The sequence below is a fragment of the Nyctibius grandis genome, chromosome Z (genome assembly GCF_013368605.1).
Source record: "Nyctibius grandis isolate bNycGra1 chromosome Z, bNycGra1.pri, whole genome shotgun sequence".
NCBI classification, from domain to species: Eukaryota; Metazoa; Chordata; class Aves; order Nyctibiiformes; family Nyctibiidae; genus Nyctibius; species Nyctibius grandis.
In genome coordinates, this window is record NC_090695.1 from 88,294,144 (window position 1) to 88,317,901 (window position 23,758).

The 23,758-nt window shown below is 36.5% G+C and overlaps 1 protein-coding gene across 3 annotated transcripts in view; it reads left to right on the top strand.

Annotated features, from left to right (window-relative positions):
* The window catches only part of CLEC16A (C-type lectin domain containing 16A), a 76,267-nt gene extending 54,387 nt beyond the window's left edge, over positions 1-21,880 (top strand). Inside the window, exons 22-24 of one of the 3 annotated variants that reach the window (XM_068422811.1) lie at positions 4,395-4,541; positions 10,162-10,281; positions 14,812-21,880. In XM_068422811.1, coding sequence (XP_068278912.1) covers positions 4,395-4,541; positions 10,162-10,281; positions 14,812-15,170 — 626 coding nt within the window. In that variant the 3' untranslated portion in view covers positions 15,171-21,880. Of the gene's footprint in view, positions 1-4,394; positions 4,542-10,157; positions 10,282-14,811 lie in introns of those variants that run through there. The other 2 variants (XM_068422809.1, XM_068422810.1) reach the window with 2 other exon arrangements.
* The last annotated feature ends 1,878 nt before the right edge of the window (positions 21,881-23,758 follow it).

Genomic DNA, 23,758 nt, shown 5'->3' on the forward strand with positions numbered 1-23,758 from the left:
GTCACTCATAATGAGGATGTGCTGGTAAGGCATAAAGAGTATCAGGCATGGCAATGGATTAAGTTGCCTGATCACTGGACTTAAAACTAGCCTGTTAAGTATACTAAATTGATGACAAGAACTGTGAATAAAGCTACAGTCATCATGTATCGGCATTGCATGGCAAACGTGGAGACTAAAAGTGTCAGTTAATCCATTTTTTTAATGCTGGTTGAAGTTGCAGCAGCTACTGGCAACAGAGTTCCAAGTGACTGATTTGTTTTGGACGTGTTTTTTCTTGGCAGCAAAACCAATTTTTGCATTAAAACAGTTATTCTTCAGTTTTATGAGGTTGTAATGGAGTTTCTTAAATGTAAATAATCTCTACAAGTCGAAATTTTTAAAAAGCGCATTAGGTTTCATGAGGCAGAATAGCACTTTGCAAAGATGCAAAATAACTAGTGAAAGAAATAGTTTTCAGGCATGTAAGGGAGTTTTTTCATTCATACTTGCAAAAAAGCTCAAGTTCAGCACTGCCTTGATTTGACTAGGGACCAACACGTGGAAAGACTTGAGAATTTTTTGACATAACTATACTTAGAAGAATAGAATAGAAAGAAATCAGAATACAAAAAAAGACATTGGAGTAATGAAGATACAGTTTACAATGAGAAAAGAGTTTCTACTTTCTTGGCCAAGGTTTTATTTCTACATGTCAGGTTGTTGGTTTTTTTTTTTTGTGTTGCTTGCCCTGTTCTCTGCCACCACTACCCCTTCCTCTTCTCCTCATCGTCAAATTTTGTTCTTAAGGGATCTTATGGTTCAGGCTATCTTTCACATGAAATCATTTATAAGACAGTAGAAAGGTTTTCTCCAATTTAGAAGCAAGATTTGCATTAATTGCTTAAGAAAAAGTTACTTTAAAGAAAAGCTAAGGAGCTCCTTCAGGTTTTGGCATGAAATTTTGCTGGTGTTATATAAAACATGGCAAAAGGGTAACTTGATACATATTTTATGAAAGAAACACAGCCTTATGAAACATTGTGATTGTGGAAATAAGATCTTCTCCAAGGAACTGAGAAGGTACACCTTTACAGTAATACCTTACTGAGTCTTAAATAGAAAGTTTTGTTGAGCAGAATCATGACTACTGGAAGGAAATATTTGTGTTTGTAACTGACCTCTATCACGACTTGAGAGTCATAAAGTAGTAACAAAGGTACCTCTAGAACCTTTGGAGTGTTATTTTACTTCCCGTAGCCATGATTAATTCGTCTCACCTTTTCTTTGCAGATATTTCCTGAAGGAGTTTCCTGGCTAGAATATTTGTTCTTGGTCAGTAGTTTCCCAGCTACAGTATTCTGAATGATTTAGACTTACCTTTCCCTCCTATCTAAACTACCTTCCTGTAGCATACTTAAGATCCTTCCTCTGCAGTTGTATTGGGAGAGAGAGTATATTAGGGTCATTTGCAAGCAAATGCTTCAGTGTAAGGGCATGAATCCATGAGCGCTGTTCTGCAGAACCTTCAGACAGGCAATCTTGCTCAATCAGGCCAGCTTTTCCTACGATAGTCACAGTAGACCTTGTTTACTACTTCTCCTATTTCTACTATTTTGGTGAGGATGGAAGATTTCTCCTCCCTTGAAGTGCAAACCTTTTGTGGATGTAGAATGCCTTGGATGAGTACAACTTTTTCCATCACTGTAGGGGAAACAAAATGTATTGAAGTAAGCACTTCTATACCAGTGGCTTTAGTAACTGTTCCGAAAAAAAAGTTTCATTCACTTTAACAGATGGCTTTGCCTCACTTCTGTGGTCACGAGTCTATTGATTATTCCTTGTCTCCCATCCTAACTGGTATTTCAAAATATGAAGTAAGAGAAACATAATGCACATTTGCTATATTAAAAACTGTATGTATCAGTGGCCCCGAGTACTATAGAAGTCTCACATTTGAGGTAGTTTAGTTTGTGGTTAACTTTTTGCAGACTATCAGGCGTCACTGTGTGTAACCTCAGTTTAACTTATCTAAATGATTGTAGAAGATTAAGCAGTTTGGCTTCTGAAATAAAATACATGGATTTATTTACATTTATGGAATAATTAGCTGCTTACCAAACTATTTTGTTTTTAACTAAAACAGATGTCTTATGCCATGGTGGTTATTTAATTCTTTCAAGTGGTGTTCATCTTGGACATAATGAATTGTAACTTAAAATAAGATCAAAGCTTGGTAGAAGTGGCATTCACCCATCTAAAACTATGATGCAATTACTACAGCAATTCAGATAGCATTGTGTTTCTGCAGGTGGTTTTGAGTCTTGTTCTTGAGTATAAGCATGGGAGGTAGAGCGTAAGAAGTGGAACCGCAGATTAAGTCAGATTATTAATAGGACTGATGTTTGTTGGCTTTTTTCTGTGTCTTCCTTTCTTCATCCATTCTGGATTTTCTCCCTTATAACACAACCTGTCAGTATGTGTTGCTGCTAACAGCATTTTCCTGACTTGTCATGTCTGTGTTTTAAAGCTTTCATATGCTTCTTGTAATAAGACCATTTAAATTGAGTTTTGACTGGCTGCCTGCTGCATGGCACCAGTGAAACCTCCGTATAGGAGATTCTCTATAATGAGTGAATCATCCATCCAATGCCATGGGAGATATTCCCCATATAAAAGAATAAAGAATTGTGTGGTGCATTTGCTTTCTCTTATACCTGATTGTCAGATACTTTCTTTTTCAGTGTTCACTATTCAGTGAAGCTAACAAGTAGTATGTTGTTAGGTGTTTCATAGTGCACATCATGGCTACTTTCAATAATTCAGGGGACTGCCAATAAAAAGTAAACTTTTGCATTAATACTTTCCCATGGGAGAGTGAGAAGGGCTGCAGAAGCAGCTGAGTTGTGTACATCACCTGACATACAGCCCATATTGAAGATACTTATTTTGCTGTAAGAAGCGCTTCAATTTCTGAAAAGCTGCTTGCTATCAAAGCCTGAAGAGATGACTAAAAGCTTCCAAGTACTAGGAGGAATATCTCTCAAAGGAAAGCCTTACTAATAAAATCAAAGAATTGCTATAGGCATGTTCTGAGGAAAGTAGCTGAGAACCACGAGAAGAGTGTAATCTTCTAAAGAAAGTGAGAGATCAAGGAAGTATGAACAACGCAGTGGTAGTTGTCTTCGCTGGACTTGTGTGGGAAAGGCAGTTCATGAACTTTTCTTTCAGAGCATGTTGTAAATTCTGGCAGGTAATTCCATAGCATTGTAATGGTAGAGTGCTGCTATGCTAGTAGATGCTAGACCTTTAGGTTTTGGTTCTTCTGCATTTTTATAATACCAGTGCAGGTCAAGATCAAATAATTGACTTCTATATCAACAAAACTATGAAAATTGTAAGTTAAAAATTGAGCTGAAAAATCAGAGCAAAAGGTGAAGACAACTGTTAATTGAAGGATACAGTAAAGGGCAACTTACTGATTTTAATCTCATGGGAGATATCCTGACTTGTTCAAACAATCTAATCACAAGTGAGTTAGCAGGTCATCCCAAAGCATATGGGGATCAACAGAGTGTGTGAAAATAGCTTCTGAAGTTTTTCAGAACTGGAGTATTTTCACTGTGAGTCTTGGTATTCCACACTGTGGGGTTTGTGCAAAAGCAAAACTTTTGTAGTGTCACTGAACTTCTGATAATCTGACAGAGGGTTGATGCAAGAGTTAAGTGCTCTGACTTTCTTGATCTGAAGTCTGCTGAAAGCCAGAGCATGCTTACCTACCTTTGTTCCAGCAATGATAAGCTCATTTTGTTAAATGAAAATACAAGCTTTAAGAAAGTCTTAACAATTGCTGGAAAACACAAGATGTTTTGAACAACAAACAAAAGTGTATTTGTCAGATACAATAGAACATGTAAGAAAAAGAAAACCAACTTTGTTAATGTAATGTGCTTTTGAATCACCAAAATTAAAATGATTAAAATTTTCTGAAGTTATCTATGCAATAAAAAATGTAGTGCAAGCCTTCTATCCAAGAGTTGTTTTGTTCACGTTTGACTTAACCGTTTTCCTTATCACATTAAGGTCTGTGACCCATGAATTTATTGAATATATCAAAAACTGAAGAGTTTTAGGATGTTTTGACTGTGCAAGCTCTAAGTTTTAAAATGTTTTGAATCCATTAACTTCTACTTTCTTCTTCATTGATTAGCATTTGTACCATGTGTTCAGTAAGATGCATTCAGATTTTCAGGCTTCCGAGATGAAGGTGGAAGAGGGTGCATCCTCTGGGTCACTACATGAAATTAGGACCACTTTGATGCAATATTTGATCTTACCCTTTCTCAATTTGTTCATGTAGGTTAACTCTTTCAAGCTAATTATTAACTCAAACTTTGCTGTCCTGTTTTGTGCAGGCTTTGCTGTAGCCCAGTGTATAAATCAGCACAATCCATCACCACTCTCATCACCATCACCTTCCAGTGGCAGTGGGAGTACAGGGCGCTGTGATTCAGTGACTGCAAGCTCAACATCCACTCCTTCTGCTGCGCAGAGCCCATCAGGTATTAAGTCACGATTTTCAGCCTAGGCACTAAGGGGTGTAGTTTATTGTAAAATTAAGTTACTATGTTATTGGATTAAAAACAGTAGGGCTTTGTGGTTTTAGATCACTTGATCATTCAACTAAACCAGTTAAAGTAAATTGTGTTGCAAATTTTGCTGATCTCTTCAGCTTTCTGGAACTCTAAGAAATACTTGGCATCTTTAAGCAGTGATTTTAAGTACTGGTGGAATAATGTCCTGCTTGTCTGACTTGTCTCCTGGTGCATACAATTTGAAATGATGTTGTTGTTTTTTTAAACTGAAATATTGCTTTGCATAAATTTGTAATGTAAACTGTTAGCCTTTCACTGTAGTGGATAAATTGATCTCCACATGAAGCATCTTTTTTGAACTGGATGACATTTGCTTTTGTATGTTTATCTGATAGGCCAAATATGAAATATTTGAAAATAGTTATTTAGGATGCTATTATTGTAAAGCTTTTGCAATAACACTCATCTGGCTGAACACCACCACATTTGAGGAGGCTGTTTCATTGGTGCAGAAGAAGCTGCCATATAAATAGAGTGACAGCATAACTTTCACAAAGGTAGCTACCGTGTGTTTGTGTGGGTCAGTATATTTAGTGGGTATGTTTATACTGGGACGACTTGTTGCATTAGAATGCCTTCATTCCTCCTTTTTTGTGTAGTATTTGTAGAGAATCTTGTAATGGTGTTTGTTCTGAGTGCAATTATGTGTGAGGTAAAGCCTCAAGCTGGAGACTAAAGAAGTAAATCCTGAAAGGTGCGTACTGAAATGCTTTCGTGCTAGAACTGACCTACTCTACCTCATTTTGGTTATAAAACAATAGAGGTAACTTGATTCTCAAAGACCTTTTCAAACAGCCTTGTCATTTTAACAGTCGCTTCCAATGTTGATCACTCCCTGAAATGGTTGTTCTGGTTCCCCCTTGTGAGACATACCAGTTTGCTTTTATTTGGAAGCCTCATGTAGATCTAAACTTTTTTGCAGTCCTGCAGGAAATGATGCAATCTTTGTTAGGCATTAGTGTTTTGTAGGTTTCACTGAACAGTGTCAGGAGATCGATGTACATTATATGTCCAAAGTGACTATCCCTGAAAGAAATATTGCTGGAAAGCGTAAGCAAAGGCCACTTATGAAGTTTACAAATGATATGTAAAGCATTCTAGCCCCTAGACTCTAGATTAAAAAGCATCTATTACTGTGAGAGACTAAAATATAGTCAAAATATTCCTGCAATATGTGTAAATTCAGAATAAAATTTGGAATATTTTTCTATATGCAATCTATAGAAAACTTTGGAAGGACCTCTTTTTATTTTCTCTGTTGGTAAGTGATTGCTGTTACCCAGTCTCTTGATGGCCTAGATAATGAGTGGTGATTACACAGAGAAGTGGTATCATTTGTCAAAAGTCTCAGTATGGATTGGCACTACAAGAAAACATTTGCTTGACTACATGTTTCTCCTTAACAGAAGCATCAAGCAAGACTATACTACATGTTTCAAACTAAGGTCTTTCAAGTGCATATAATCTGACTTCTGTGAAAAACTGAGTTGATCCAGAGCACATAATTTCTCACTTAGCATAAAAAGATAGTGCGTTGTTGAAGAATAATCATAGACTGTAGTTAAGAAAATTAAAATCTACTTACACAGTATGTTGACATTTGTATAACATAAAATTCTGTTTATTTTTCCTGCAATTTAAAAAGCCTGATGACAGGAGGCTGCTCATTGGTTAAAAAACAAACAAACAAACAAACAAAAAAAACCAAAAAAAAAACCACCAACCAAAAAACCCCAAATAAACTCTTCCCCTGCCTCCCCCCCCCCCCAAAAAAAACAATGATACAAAAGCAAAAAAGAAACAAACCAAAAAACAATCTGCACTTTACCAGTTAGATTGCATGAACTGTCCACACTTAGCATGACCTTCATTGTGGCTTAGTTATGAAGTAAGTTCAAAATGCCATATGTCACGCAGGAAAACAGTCTTTGGGTGGGTTTTGGGTTTTTGCACAGGAGCTAGGCACACTGAGGTAGATGCTTTAGCAAATCTAGTTGTGAGAGTCTGCATCAGCTACTTCAGTCCCAAGTCAGCAGCTTGAATTAAGCTGCTGCAGGGATGACTTTTGAGCTCAATTCCTGGATTTTGTTCTGCTAATTCTCCTCAGAGAGCAGTAACAAAGAGGAAGATAATGATTGTGTGTGCATGAGCAGGTAATTCAGTGCAACAGGACAATGAACAGTTGGTACTGAGGTGCATGTATCTAATCTGCATGTGGCTTGGGGATTTTGCTGTGGACCATATTTACTCTGACCTTTAGGACCAAGCATCCCTTGATTGTCTGAAGGACCAATTATTAGTTCAGACATATGTTGCTGTTAATATTTAAAGTGTATTTGGTGCACAGTTGCAGCATATCTTACAGTTTGGTTTCCTTGTGAAAGAATCTGATTAATGCACAGAAGCATTAAAAATCAGACTAAAGCAGTAAGTGTGCATAATTCTTCAAAGCTGCTCTGTTGGTCTGAACCAAACTGCTAATGTAGTTGCAGCCAATAATGGACACGTAATGTTTTAAATAGTTATAGCTGAGTGGCTGACGGTGTCTCAAGGTCCTTAGTATGGACTAGAGAGGATCTGAAATCCCTGGAGTTGGGTCTTTGGGGGGTGGGGGCATGGGGAGGGTTTTCTCCAATCCAGGGAGCTTTGTTGACATTTTTGCTAATCTTCAGTGTCAGATCAATACTATTGTCTGTTCCTGGGAACAATGTTTCTGCATTAACTGAATAGACCAGTTTACTGCAATAGTGAATGTTCTCCCTTTTATAGTATTTATACGTAATTGTGATCTGTACTGGAAACTGTTGACAGGTGCATGACCATGAAAGAGATTATTTGTTTGGTATGTCCAGATAGCTGTTCTTAGTCTTCTGCATGAACAGAAGTACACTGCTGAAATAAGTGATAGCGTCTTGACCACTGTCTGTGTTATATCAGGTCTTACTGACCACTTAGCTGAGTTACGGAAACAGTTGTTGGTAGTCACCCACTTCAGTGTAAAACAATGTGATTTTCCCTTAACCTGTTGAGGACAATTGAAACTAAACTGCCTTGCTCTGCTGTGAAGAGGAGGCTTGCACGATGTGAAGTGGGTCCTTCAAGGAGGAAGTAACAAGTAGCTGATGAACAGCAAGCAGTTACCAAGATCTGTTTTGTGCCCCAAGGTAGCACTTGAATGCTACCACCACCTGTTACATTTGAATCTCCCTTCTCATTTCCCACTCCATTTTAAACACACTCACGAGAGCACACATACGTGTTCTCTGTCCTTCCCTCCTTCCCTGCACCCTTGTTTGTTCTGGCAACTGCTCAGGTTGTTCATCATGAAGAACATGGTAGCCTGCTCAAGAACTTTAGTTGAGAAGGCCAGACAAGATAAAGGGGAGATGTGTATGGGGACCTCAAGGAAACTACCTCAACTACTTTCCTTAAGAGCAATGTCTTAAACCATGACAGCTCTTTCTACTGTAAACTTGTGATTACAAGAATTCTATGATTCTGTGAAACTTGTGATTATAGTCCTAAGCTACTGTATTGAAGTGTCCAGAGTTTGATATATTTGAGATGGTACTTGTAATCTCCACAGAGTTGTTTCAGGAAATAAGATTTGGAACATACACACTGACTTTTACATAAAACAGTGATAGATGAGAACAAAATGAAGACAAATTGCATAATTGTTAGTTGAGAGAAAACAATGTTACAAGATAGAGTATATATTAACAGTTAGTAAAAGAGCTTTCAAAAATGTATCGCAGGAAAAATAATTAATTTTAATTTGGTATTTTGTAAAAATACTTTCCACTCCTATCTGCTATCACTCCTACCTGCATCAAACAATCACACAGTATCTTAATGTGAGGAGGGAGGTTAATTGACCTTACATAAAATCATACGACTGCTGTACATGTTTCAGTCATTGTAAGTGAACAATAGTTGCATTAACTGCTTTGTCATGAGTAAAATAAACTCTTATGATTCCTGAGTTTATCAGCTATCCTACCTAATAATTGTCACAATACTTCATGGCACAGATATTTTAAAGTCTAGCAGCTGCCCCGTTTGCAGTATTTGGGAATTAAGCTTAACCCTTTACAAGATCCCTGATCCTTAGAATTGAAAAAACAGAAGTCATCCCTTAAAGAAAGCAGAATCCCTAACAAGACAGAAAAAGCAGTATCAGGTTCTGCAAATGCTGCTGTCAGGTTAGTTTTTTTCTTTGTATTTACATGATATTTTTTTAAGTTAACATGTCCGTTTGAAGTGTTGCTGTGCATAAGATAAAAATGTTCTCTTGCTAGGCAGATTTTAATCATCAAGCTTCTGAGCATAGAATACAGTCTCTTCTTGGTTATACTCGCTGGAACCATGCACTTTAAAGTGCTTATTTTTATATATGCTAAGGACTAAGATAAAGAAGCTCTCTTACATTAAGTTAACAGTCTTCCAGAATTATGTGTATGTAATGTCATCTACGCTGTATTTTATCACTTTTTAAGTTGTCTTAAGCTTTAAAATGCAATTGGCTTCTGTACTTCAGAAAATGTTTACATTAGAGCAATGGATATTGAGAACTTCAGATGGCATTGATCATCTATGCCATCTATGCTGTATTTCACACTTCTGGCAGATATTATGGTAAAAGGTCTAAAATAAGTACAAAGAGCTGTCCCTTGTTGCAGAGAATATATTGGATTCCAATCTGTAAAATAAAATTTATATATTCCAAGGAGAGTATGATTAATCAAGCATGGAGAGCCTGTAACAGCAGTGCCTGCCATCTTACTGAAATGTTCCCTGTCTCTTCCCTCTATAAACAGTAATGTAAATGTGGTTTGATCTCTTCTGTTCAGTGATGCTAGTAATTTTCTAACTAGGTGAGGAAGTACTTTTGTTTCTAGAAAGTTTCTTTTCTAGAAACTTTCTATACTCTGCACCAAGCATCATCATCTGAACTGCTGCTATCTTTTAAAACACTCTTTTTGGCTTTATTATAAACCAAATTCAGTCTCATGCCATAGAATAGTAGGGCTGAGTGGTCTGAAGTATTGGCACCTACACAGTCGTGCACCTCTTATAATTTATGGCCAGTGGAAATCAGAACAATTCTGTGTCACCAGAATTTGTGATAAATAGCTTCTCTCAAGATTTCTAAAGTGTGTGGGTAGATTGTAATGCAAATAAATGTCTGCCAGTCCCTCCTCAGTGTAAGTGCTGTAGGTATTGCCAGACATAGCCCAAACTGTATTATGAACATTTCCAGATAGGTGAGCAAAAAATTAAATCCAGTTAAACTTGCTTATTTCTAAAGAATGAGTACTTCCAGCTTCAGAAGTATTTCCCAAACTTGCAAGGCTCTTGATGTGGTGTCAAATTGTATTCAAGATACCAGCAGTTACGGATGTGTCCTTGTCACTTATTCTTGTTGCTACTCTAACATTTATCCTTTGTCTTCATTCCAGTTTCCCTTCCTTGTTTCATTGTTAAAGCCTTCATATGATATATCGCTGTGTTTTCCTCTAGTAAGGTCTGGCAGGAAAGGACGTCGGCGGGTGTTTAGTCTGTCGGAGGCTGACAGTCACGGTGGACACTGGGTTTAGGTCTTCAAGCACCAACTGCAACAGAAACTCGCGCAATATCAATTCAGGCAGGTTTTTCCATAAGCTTTCAAAAGCCCATAACAGTTGATAGAACATATTTGGTTTCCATGCTGACAGCAGTGACAGTGAGGTATGAAACTGAAGAAAGCATCATAAATACTTGTCTCTACTGTTTTTTTGGGGAGAATTGTAAAGCAATAATTAACTGTTTCTGAAAGCCTTATTTGCAGTTTCTCCCATTTTTTGTGACTCTCTTGCCAAAGATTGAAATTCTGCTATCAAGCCTCCAGCTTCAAAGCAGCTATGTCTTCATTTGCACAGGGGCAGCCATGGCTGTAGTGAAATTTAGTAAGCACAGGCTCCTGAACGGACAGTAATGCAGGTACTTGGCTAGCAGCAAGAAATTAATTTATAACTCAAGTAAAATGGACAAGCATTCAGCATAAGACTGTCCTTGGACTGTGATGTCACAAGCTTAATATTTCTATGATCATCAAACTCAAACAGCCAGGCAGGTGGCTTTATGGACTGTTTAATTGCCTGAAGAGGTGAGGAGGGGAAGCAGATGCAAAAAAGATGGAAACATGCTACAGACTACTTTCTTATTTACAAAACCTGTTTTAACTTGTATCTAATTAATTTCTTTTTTTTACTGTCATGGCATGAAGATATTTTACTCTTTTAATATTATATAAACACTCTTTTTCATCTTTAGATTTGCTTTGCATCTTTTCACTTATTGTCCTGTTATTTATATTTTTGTCATCCTTTCATAGTATGTTGCTGTACAGCTTGGGACACTTCTCTGTAGATGATAATCATTCTTTCCTTTCCCTATTCTTTTCTATCTTCTTTTACTAATAATCGTCCTTAACATAAGTTAATGTAACGGAAGTTGAGTGATTTGGTTTGGATTTTTTAGGTGTAATGATAATCTTGGTAGCATTATAGAAGTGCTGAAAAACATCTAAGGTTGCTGATGCCACTGCAACCAGAGAGCGCTAATAATACCCCAAAACTTGCAAAATGACACCATGTTTTCAGACCTTGTTTGGTACTTAAATTTGGGGGGCATGTGGGGAATGTTTGTTAGACCTAAATGTTAACATCACAACTGTTTTAAGAAACTGGCTTCACTTTCCCTGGTTTTGTTGCAGATCTGGCTTATATTTTTTGCCAGAATATTCTTGCTTAAATACATAAGGGTTGGGGAGAGATAAATAGAAATGCTGTTTTCCCATATTAGATGATAACTTTTTGATATTTAAGAGTAGAGCATATCTTAGTGACTGGTAATTTTATTCAGGTAAAAAATGACAATTATTTTTGCTCTTTCTATCCAAAAGTCAAACGGGAACCAAGTGTTAGGAGATTGGGGCTTTTTGAAAGCCAGTTAGTATTTTTCTGTGCAATATAGACAGAAATTCCAGATAATGGTTAGGGAACTTAATCTCTAAACATACTGGGTGCCTTGAAACTCTCTTGACTCAAGAGCTTGATACCTATCTGGATTTTAGAGACAGACATTCTTATAATAATCCCTTCTTGAGCTTTTTTTTTCAGCTAGGTTGCATCTTTTTGCCAATTGTTTATTCCAGTTTCAGAGACTTGAAGAATTCGGATCATAAATAAATATATATTTATCTACTTGGATCCTTCTCTGAATTGAGTACGACTTCAAAAGGCTTTAAAATTTTGAGCCTCAAAGATTTTCTCATTAGTAATTATTGTCCTGAAGCCATGTATTCAATTAACTGGGAGATTTTAATATGTGAAAACTTTTTACATCAAGAGGGTGGTCTGATTTTTCATTGTGATGCCTCTTATATACCAAATTTTCATTCCAGGATGCTGGATCTCTGTGTTCCATTGTCTATTTTGTTTCCTTCATCTGTAGTCTAGGATTGTTTTCCTCTGTCTTTGTGCCCAAAAGATATAGGAGATGATCATGCTTAAAAACTTATCCAGCACAAGCCTATAGTTGCAGTTTCAAGCTAAGTATACACCTCAAGTAGCCTATGGATTTGAGAGCTTGGTCACAAAGATGTAAGTACCGCTCTCACAGCCAGAGTAAGATTTTTTTGTTAAATATTAGTCCAGAAGGGATAATATATTGCAAAATAGTAATGAGAGCTGTTGACCTTTTCTAGACAATGTTAAAAATTCTCCCTCCCCCGCCCTTTTGTGTACTGGTATTTGCTTTCTGCCCCTGCAGGGACTAGTGGCAGTTTGCAAGTACCTAGTCATTTTTCAATATTGGCAGTAATGCCATGCTGGATTACAGAAATCTGTCACTGCTACCCTTAAATACAGTAAGAGAGTAACAAAAGTAAAGCTCTGACAGTAACTAATGAAATATTCAAAGCAGAGGAGAGAGAATTACTTCTATCAATAGTAAATAAAAGCAGGAGGGAAGGAGACAAGAGCTTTAATTTTGTATTCTCTATAAATACTGCAGCTAAACTACTGGACAGAGTATGTTCTGCTTACATTTTTTGATATTTTTATCTTCTGAATGTTTTTTCAGACTTTTGTATAGAAAATTTGGACTTGACTTCAAATACCCTTTTTTAACAGAGACTTTTTTCAAATACTTTTGCTTTGTGGCATTGAGAAGTGAGTTGCTTTAGCTAGCATTAATTTAGATCCTACATGGAAGGATTTGGGGACAATACAGCATAATAAAAGAATATGTATGTCTGTCATGATTTCATCGAATGAAAGTATTGAGAAAACATATTAATATTTTGTTGGGGGAGGAAAGATTTAAGAATTGAACTGCAGAATCAGAAGTGAAACAGCAGAACTGCAACTGAAATGTGCTGTATATAACATTCCTGAGCAGAATGCCATTGATTGATACTACTTTATTTACCAGAATGTCTCAGGTTTCTGAATCCTGGGTTTTGGTGAATATTCATACTATTATAATTAAGATAAAAAGTAATCTTGGCAAAGAATGTTTGATAGTCTTTTAAGATATTATAAATTCAGAAAGTAAAATAACTGCAAAGAGACTCACTGTTTTGTGCATACATAAGTGTTAGTATTTATCTTGGAATTCAGAGAAATTAGCTTTATTTCAGTGTTTTTAACAGTTCATTTTCCATGCAAGTCTTGCATCACTTCCTCTGTTATCAGTCGCTACATTCTCACTAAAGCTTCTTGACAGCTAAAAAGAAGAATCTGCAGGGTTACTTTGAATCTGTCCTTACCTTTCAAAAATAACCAGTAATTTCCCTTTTATTTAAACGGAGATTTGTTTACAATCTATAAATTTTATTTTTATTGAAGTGAGAAGCTTTAGCCACCAATTCAGCAAAAAAGTAAAACTGAGTGGTTTTCTGAAGTGAGAACACACCATTGTTTGGGGTTATCTTACCAGAAAGGTAGAAAACCCAATAATCTTACTGTTATCCCACTGATGCCTTACTGATAGCCATTTCATTCTCAGATTTTTTTTTTTTTTTTTTTTTGCCTTATGTTCATGCTTTCTGTTCTTCTACAGGATTAATTGGAATCATATTGAAATGGAAATATTTTTAAGGTCACTGTCTATTAAAACCAGAACCTAATTCTTAGCTTCTGTATTCACTACATTGCCTTGTAGACTTTTCTGCAGATGCCTGTACACTTGAACACATGCTGTTTCTTACAAGAGCTCTAAAAATGGTCTGTCTTGAAGCTGGATACCTATTACTGTAATGGCATCTATTACTCTAGTCTGAAAAGAAAAAAAAACCCTGACTTTTCTGGGCATACTTGCTCATATAAGGCTGCATTGTGTCATCCGCTCCATTCACTATCCATCTGAGCCAAATGAGCACTCATTGAGGGGGAAAAGGACAGTACAAATAGCTGTTAATGTTGGGGTTTTTTTCATTGTGTGGGAGGTGTTGTAGCTATGGGTTTTCTGTGGTATGTAATGCTTATTCCCAGTTTTATCTGTTTTGTATGCTCCATGCTTAAGAGAACAAAAAAAATCATGTAACACAAGCCTGTATAAAAACAGGCCTATTTTGCAGCACCTTTCAGTTACAGTAAGCACATTATTCTCCTTCCTGTTCTTCCATAGTTCTGCTTTCTGTGGTTGAGGTGTCACTTAAATGTGAATCTGGAGAATCAAATGAGAGAATGACTTCCAAATTTTTGTAAGAAACAAGCCACCTCTTGGGAAAACTAGTTATACATGGGTTCTTTGCTTTTTATTTCTAAAGAGCTTCCTGGTATGGGGTGGCTATTCATTTTAGTCTATACTAAATACTGGAGAGGCTTTCTTATTCTTCCCCTCAGTTTCCTCTCTATAGGAATATTTCTGATATTGATGGATATTCTAATACTAAATGTGTAAAATCTTCTGGTTCTTAATTTGAACAGATTCCTCCTGGCATTTTATGTTATGCTTTCATAATATTTTATTTCTAATTACTAAAAAGTGAATGTATAAGCATAGTGCTTTACAGAACTGCATTTTCCACCCAATTATTCTTAAATATTCATAAATAATAGTATACTGTTAGGCTTAATGTACATAATACATTGAATATTGATTGTTTCCTGGTGTTTTCTTTTATTAGATGATGCTTCAGCTCCAGAGCAGCCTCAGATGACCATTTCTGGTCAGACGATCATTTCTGGTCAGACGATGTTAACTGATGAAACTCTTTCAGCTGTCTCAAAGTCTAGCAAGAATGCTGTAAAAAACAGCGACATAGAAACAGCAAACCTGTCTCCTAGCCTGATTCCTGCACAGCAGCCCACAATATCATTAATAACAGATGACAATACAGATGCACTAAGTGTAGAGTCGCTTACACTGGTGCCACCAGTTGATCCACACAGCATTCGAACATTCAGCTGCATTCCTCAGACCTCTCTGCAATCTGAAGTTGAAGTTTGCAAGGTAAAAGAGGTAGAGAAAGAATGTTCTGACTAAAGCCAAGCTGCAGACTGTGATAAACAGTGAAGCAAATGCAACCAAATTCTTCGTTGTTTTTTGTTTGGGAGTGCAGATACTTCTTGAAGCCTGAGAGGCCATCTGGTTCACAAGAAGAGGCCCACTGATGAAAGAGAATGTGGGCAGCTTTTAGAGTAAACATCAGATGCTCAGCGTATTTAAACTGGAGAAGAAGAAAAAACAACTTTTGAATCTGGACTGTTTGTTTCCTACCAATTTATGGTATACAAGAACATGAAAGTATTTCAGAGTACCTACTTTCTTTCTGATATAGAGTTCCAGCTGCAGGAACTAAGTTAGTTGTAAAAGGTCTACAGTATTAAACGGCAAAGTGAGGAAATTTTTGGGTACCTGGCTTCAGGATATTGTATTATTACTTCTCTGATACTGGAGGCATACCATTGACCAGAAAAAATTATATATTGTAGTACAGAGATAACATTTCCATTTGAGACATATGTTTCTCAGTTTGGTTTGGGTTTTTGTTTTGTTTTGTTTTGTTTTTCTGTAAAATCCTGATCTCATTCAGCTTGTGGAGGTCTGCATTATACCAGCAGGCTTAGCCACTTTCAGTGTTGTCTTTGTAGGACTCCAGCCTTCAACATTGTGTTTTCCATGTGTAATATTTATTTCAAGGTTTGATTCAAGGCAAGATATATATCAAACAATTTTTTAAAATATAAAAGCCTGAAATTTAATGACAAATGCTTATCCAAATTAATATAAGGGATTTTTGAGTCTACTTTAGTCTTTGCTTAACCAGCTACAGAGGAATGTGAAATATTTTAAGAGATTGCTATAGCTTGTTTGTTTGCTTCTGACAGTCAAATTGCTGCACCTCTGAGGAATGATGGTATCCTTTCTACTGAAGGAGAACTAGAAGCAGATGGAAGCAGTTTTACTGTAAAGAGGTTTTTTAAATTTTTCATCTTCATGTAGGAAGAAGGTCACCACATCTAACTGATAATTCCTTTGCAAGTCTGAAACTCAAAAGGTATTGTGTAGTTTTTCCCTATCTGGGATAGTATCACAGTTAAACAACATTGCTACATAAAAGTGATTGAGTTTATGCTTGCCTTACTTTACTTCCTAGATCCTGATCCTGATCCTAGACAGAAAGTAGTAGAAAAGTGTTGGTTAAAGTTTGGAATGTTCCTTGCTGATTTGTTACATAATTTAACATGAATGGAATTTAAGATTTCTCATCAGTTTCCATGTATGTTAATTTAAATTAATAGTAAAATTGTCACTATTGGTCTGCTCATAACATTTAGTGCTTTCTGGCTCTTAAAGATGGAAGACTACTGTTTACTTTACTTGGTATTGTTATTGCAGTCATCAGTGCAATCTGTGTCCTCATTCTATCTCTACTAACATTGATTTCACATCAAGTAGGGGAATTTGAAAAGGTTTTACCTACTTCCCAGTCTCTTACTGTACCTCTTCCTGGCTGTCAGATGGAATACTTGAAGTGATTTTTAGATGTTATATTTATATATGAGATTGACTAATCCACAAGTATAACTTTGCTCGCTTTTTCTATCTTTGCCTTCCTGTAGTAACTCAATCTTTGTAAAACGTGTATACAAGGTGTCTGCTATTGAATGCTGGTGATTTTTTTTTTCTTCCCTTATTAGCTTTTGCATGCTGTTTCGCTGATTTCTAGTTTTCTGTGACTTCTACTTTGTCTCAAATTGAATTAACCAATATTCTGACCATTCCAGAGTGGCCCAAACTCTAAATGAATTCTCAGAGTTAGGGATCCTTAGCACTGCTATGGATATGGGATGAGAATTTGGCATTGCTGGAGTAAGAACCTACCTTTTTTTTTGGTCGTATGCTTAAGGTGAGTTTACGCCACAGTCACTATTGCAGCTAATGTATGTGTACCTGAACAAGCCTAAACATCAGTAGCAATTTGGGCACAAAGACCACATAAATTTTTATTAGCTGAACGGATTGCAGTCTAGTTTTCTTCTAGTATGTTGCAGCATAACACTGTAGTCCCAGTAATATTCTGAAGATTGTTATAAAAAATGATGCCTTACTTAATTGGAAAGCATTTTATGTTAGTTGTTAACCTCAACTCTTGACCTAGATTACACAAAATGCCACTGTGCAGGCTGAGTTCCCTTAAATAGAATTAATTTTAGACAGGAAAACCTTGATCTTTATTTATCTAATTTCAAATTCAGTTCTAGCAAGATTAGGACCATGCACAAGGAGTCTTTTTAATGGGTGTGCATAATTTTATGCTGGAGCCATACTGCACAAGAAATGGGACAAAGAGGAAGAAAACTGACTTTGTGCTTTTCATTGCCTTTGAGTGACTTTTAAATCTCATGACCAGTTGTCTGCTGAGAGCTTCACAGGAGATGACTCAAGATAGATACTATTATTGGGAAAATAGAAGACTAGGTCTACTGTCTAGTCCGCTGCTGGCAGAGCCTTGCTGGTCAAGGGGTGGTAAGGTGGGATATCTTCTAGCAGTTCTGTCAAAAGCTCTCTGCAAAGATGGGATTACACTAGGAACGCTCTGACTGCACCAGTTCTACCGGTGTTGCGGTGTTATATAAATGCTACAACTGGTACGGACCAACCTAAATCTCTGAATGGTTATGCCACAGAAGCAATTGATTTTTGACTTGTTTGCTTCTAATATTAAGGCATATGTGTATACAGTTTCACTGTGCTTCATGCTGCATTAGGAAACTTCAGAATGTAAAAGCTCTGGAGATGCTGCAATAATTTGTCATCAGCAATCTTATCTCTGCAAGTATGGTGTTACTCATCTGCGATTCCTTGAAGAGTATCGTATTTCTCTCTCCCCCTTATCAGAAAAACTCAAGGGTTGTTTACTTATCCCCCTTTCACTGTAAAAAGGAAACTCAACCAAGAAAGCATTAGCACATCAGCCACAAATGTAATTTTTTTCTAAACAAAAGTTGATTTGAGTCAGTGTAACATCACTATTTTTAACCAAATCCAAATACCAAGTTGCAAATGAGAGCAGCAGCTAAACAACTGATCATTCAAAAGGCTCACTATTTCAGTGTAATATTGCAGAGGGAGGTAGAATCACTCTAAAATAAATATAGCAATGTTTCAGAGCAAAACGCCAAAATTTCGGAGAGATGCTAAATTCTCAGTGTTTGTTTGTAGAGGCTATGCCTATCTTCAGACATATTCTGTTAGCATAAAACAGTTCTATTAGTCAATTCCTTTTAAGAGTAGCCAAAGCAGCCAAGGCATACTGAATGTTACTTTGCTATTTTATGGTCTGTGTGTCTCATTTTATCAAATTTTACCAAGATATTACTTGTTTAACATAACTTGTGTTGCCTTCACTGTTAGGTGTCACTGCCTCTTGCTGGTCCCCATCGCTTTTCTGTCATCCAGTGTACAACAGTGAACAAGACGCGAGGTTTTCATTTGTCAATAGAGTAATGGCAGCATACACTTGGTAATTTGGTAAAGAAAGGGAGGGAGGAAACATTAGTGCCCAGTTCTAATGTCTGCTTCACCATAGAAGTAATGCTTGCAGTGTAAAACTTGGGTGCAAAAATTAATTGTTTTGCAGTAATTCTTTGATATAGAAAGAAACCAAAGGTTAAGCTTCCTGCACTTCATTTTACAAGCTATGTGGATTAAACCAAATTCATTAGAAATGTGGTCCCATATATTAATACTAAAAGCTGTATTTTGTGTGTGGAGTCATGAATTATGTACAATATAAGGACTGAGCACATTTGTATTCTCCACTGTTAATTCATGATAAACTAAAATTCTGGCTTCTCTTCCTTAAATTAAGCTGAGTTTAAAAAGAAAAGAGATAGAAAATTACACCTGTTAAAGAAGCTCCTCGACGTTCTTTGCTTTACAACACAGCTGGAATTTTCCTTGAAGTCACTTGGTGAGGAAAAATTGGGAATATCTTCCAGAATTCATTTATTCTTTTGCAGTATTGTTGCTAAGGACAGGTATGTGGCATCTAAAAACTCTTCTTCCATATCCAGCATTTAAGACTCAAATCTAGATCAGTATTCTGAGTATAAGTCAATGTGCAGTGATTCATATGAACCCTTTGCCCAACAGGGACAGAATACAGGGGGAAGTAGTGTTCCTTTGTGGATTTGAAGTATTCTTGTGTGTGGAATTTTAAAACTGATGGTTAAAATCATTTGTTTATAGCAAAATCAGCAATCTTTAGGATTGAAATTACTGTGATTTTTTTTTTCCAATTAAGCAGTAAGACATGCGTGACTGTAATTTCCACACTTACTTCAAGTGGCCTGGGATGATTACGTCAAGCAATCTAGGAATTTAATAAGTGCCCTGCAATTGAGTGTCATTTTACTAGTAGTAAATTAAACTTAAAACTGTATGCTTGAAGACATAGGTAAGCTATGAGACAAGCAGGTCAAACTGTATGTAGAAGTATGAAGCCACTTCGTAGAAGTAAACACTTTAATCACATGGTGCTGTCAGTGCTCTAGAGTAATCAGTCACTCTTTTCACTGCACACATTATAGGTGAATAACTACAGAATAGCCTAATGAATAGTTTCACTAACCTGCATGGAGTTCCCTTCCAAAAAAACCCACCATGCTGAACATTCTGATGTTGTCTTCACTAACCAGCTAAACCTAAATGGGGACTTGCTTTTAAAAGAACATTGCGCAGGCAGCTGTCATCTAGGAAACTAAGTGGTTTAGTCCTGTAATTGAATCAAAGATTTGCGAAGAGACATCAGATGGGGGCATCAGTGAGATCTAGGCATTTTGCCTCAAAGATAATGAGTCTCCTTGATGAGTCTTCAACTTATTTTCAGGCAACATAATGTTAGGCATCTAAATATATATTGAAAATTTCTCTTTCTAACTGTTACTGTCATTCTTCTTGAAAGTTTTTTGATATGTCACTGTTTAACCATCAGTGGCCTACCCTTACGATATCACTAACCTGGGCTCTTCTGTTATCTAGGAGGCTTTCGAGTAGTTCTCCTGTGCTTACCTGCTCTGTTGCTCTGACATTTCCCAACATTTGCAGCACGAATTAGAAACAAATATAATAATTCTTACTGTCTCCTAATAATAACTCTTACTGTCTCCTATTGGCTTCTGAAAAGCTGGTGGTGATCTAAGCAGGGCTTGCTAGGGTGGGATGTTTTTAGAGGGTGAGGGGGAGGAGGTGCTTGGGGTTTTTTCCTTCTGCTCAGGATTTTTTTTGAGCAGCAACTAATGCATGGGAGGTGCAGTTCTGAACTGAGTCTCAAATAGAAGGTTCTTTCATATGGAAACATATTTTTATATTACATTTCTACAGAATTTTCCCTATTTTGATCTCCCCAAATTTTTAGATTTGCACATTGCTCAGATTTTATTTATTTGTCAAGGTGTTATAAAATACGTATTTTATGTTTGCTAATGTATTATAAATGTAAAGCTAAATTTTGATTGTCTAATAAATGTGCACCATGGCGGTATCTGTTTTATTGTTTTGCTAACTTGAATTCATTGGTTCTTAATATGAAAAGGAAAAACTTGAGTCATTGTCATGACTGTCTTGTTAGCATAAATAAATGTGTGGAGTGCGTTTATTTAAAAAGATAACCAAAAAGGGCTTAAGAAGCAGGTAATGACTAAGAATACTTGTTGATGACAAAAGTTAGTTAAATAAGGTTCAGACTAGTATATAGTGTTCCCAGGATTCTTTTAAGATTGTAAGATACATGAGATTTTTTTTTTTTCATCTTGTTCTCCATTACTTTTGGTTATGGGTGCTCATACTAAAGTGAGTTTAAGTCATAGTAATTGCAGTCTGATAACTTAAGTATGTATGAGGAGATGACAGGGTCTGAGGCTTTGTGTTTGGGTGTATTTAAGGACTAACTGTGGCAGAAATACTTACAATGAACACAAAGATAATTTTGAAAAGGATTGAGCATAGATTCAAGTGTGCAAATTTCTAGACTATTAGAATTTCTAGGAGCTTTGTTTCGCCCAGCAATAGCACTGAATAATACATTGTTACAACTCTAGGGGACCTGCTGGAAGTGTTTTAAACCTCAGGGGATAACTTTAGGCATCTCCACTTGTGAATAGGTGTGTTGATATTTTTGTTGCAAACTTTTTACTTCATTTTGAGCTGTTTTGTAAGTTTGATTGTTTTAAGTGCAAAGAGGGGGAAATGTATTTTTCTAGAAGAATGAATGTACTGGGATTTAAATGCTACATAAAGCATTTAATGAACATGAAGGAGTGTCCTGCTATGAAATACATTTCAATAAAGTTGTGTCTGAAATGTACTTCATTTAGGGGGGGGAAAAAAAAAAAAAAAAAAGAAAAAGTATTGAACATGCACTTACATTTACATGGAAAAAAGCCCAAACATGGGGTGAATTGAATTCTGAAATGTCTTTCTACAGGCAATAAGTATTAATTATTTAATGTAAGTTATGTTAGACATTTAGAGTAAATGTGACAATATCTTGTGTTAATTTAAAGAAAAATGTAAATAAGTGTCTGGGAAGGGAGTGAAATTAGAAAATATTGGTGTGTGTTTCTGAAATCCAGATTGCTATAGCTGAGTCTGTATTTGCTGGCATTAATCATGTGTCATGGCTATTGAAAACCTGGACAAGAATGAACAATAGGCCTTTCTTTGTAAATGGAACTTGGCAATAAAAATGGTGTTACTAAGAAAACTTCCTTCCCTTTCATGTTCTGTTGCTGGATTTCATGCACAAGGACATTCAATAACAGTGAAATGCAAAATTTGCAGAAGCTTTTGTTAAGAAGAATGGTGTGCCTATGTGCATGTCAGGCGTTTTAATCTTTAAGCTGAAAACTGAAATAACCAAGGTGTTTTCGTATTGTGTATGCAGGAAAGACACAGCATGAGAGAGAGAGCAGAAAAGAAGCCTGTAGAGGTGATGGAAAGTAGATGAGACCAAGGGTTAAGAGTGGCTGGGCAACATTTAAAATATCTGTGAACCACTTTGAAAGTGCCTGTCATGTGTGATTTCTTCCCCAAATATATCCTTGCACCCTCTGCCTCTTTCTCTGGTGCATGTTGCCAGTTCAGTATATGGATTAAATCCAACCAAGTTATCAGTTAGATTTTTGTTAATTAGCCTCTGCATCTATAGGAATTACTTACAGTCAATATACATTCCTTGTGAAATGTTATTTCTCAAACTAGGCATTGTTCCAGAAGCTTTCTTAGGAAGAAATTAAATCACATTGTGCTGTGAAATAAGCAAGCTAGGTATCATAGGTACAAGACAACACTGATTTGCTATAAGATGCAAATATTAAAACATGGTGTATTGGGCAAAATGAGCTTAAATCTGCCCCTGGCAGTCAGACTTCCTACATCATGCCAGTAATACTGCTTTAAGAATACCAATTTTATCATTTGTGGCCAGGAAGTTCCCTTCTGTTTGAAACTGTTTTGTGGTTCCTGTGTCCTTCTGATGTGTCAGAACTTTTGCAGCCTTTTGTCTTGTCACTTTTTCTCTGTTTCTGTACAAGATCTTTTTAGACATGGACATTGAGTCAGGTTCAGCATCTTGCCCTGTGTTACTAATGGTCAGAGATGGAATGAAAGCACCGCCTCAAGCCCTCTTCTCATTCTGACTGGGAAGAAAATGAACTTGGCAGAAGTGCAATGCTGTATTAGTCCACTCTTTTCTTAATCCCCGTGAATATATAATTGCAGCCACTTCAGCAGTCCTTTAATAGGTAAATCCATGTCTTTTATCATTAAGATAATTCATTCCAGCATAGTTATATAAAAAAGAGTAAAACTGTGTCAATACATATATCTTTATCAAAGTAACTCTTGTCTAAGTAAATATGCAGCATTTGGAGATTGCTGTCTTCATTCCTTGACACCTAAACTGCTTGGTTTGTTTCTATACAAAGGCAAGAGTTCACTGGAATCACATGGATGCATCTGTTTGGTAGCAGGGGAGGAAATTGCTTCCCTAACTGCATTTTTATGCTGACGTGTTAGAGCTTGTGTGAAGGCAAAAGCTGTATTGGCACTTTCTGGTGATCTTTTTGAAAATGTGATGCATAGAACTGGGAATGCAAGCTCACTGTTTATGTGAGCGTATTCCCTGAAAATTCTGTTGGGTGTCTGCTGATACCCTTTATCTCTCAAAGAAGGAGAGGTGGTGAGAGTACAACATCTGGAGTTGCAATTTTCCACTGGCAAAATTAGAAGAAAGGTTTCAGGCAAGTGTTCACACACAGTTAAGGCAGTTGAGCTGATGGGGAGTAACTGTCACTCTGGTTGGATGGTGTTCAGTTGTGTGTCTGTTTTTAGCTCAAGGATTCTGCCAACAGCTTACCTGCAAACATGTCTAGGTCTTAAAATTATTATTGCTTTTGGATGCCGGTTCTCTAAAATGGATTTTAAGAGGTGAAATCTTTAGATTATCAAGTGATTATTCAGACTTAGATTATAAGATCTTTTGAAATACTTTGAAAGCTTTTGTCTGTCCTCAGAGACTCATTCTACAACGTTGGGAAATGTTGTGCTTGATGAATGGAAAATAC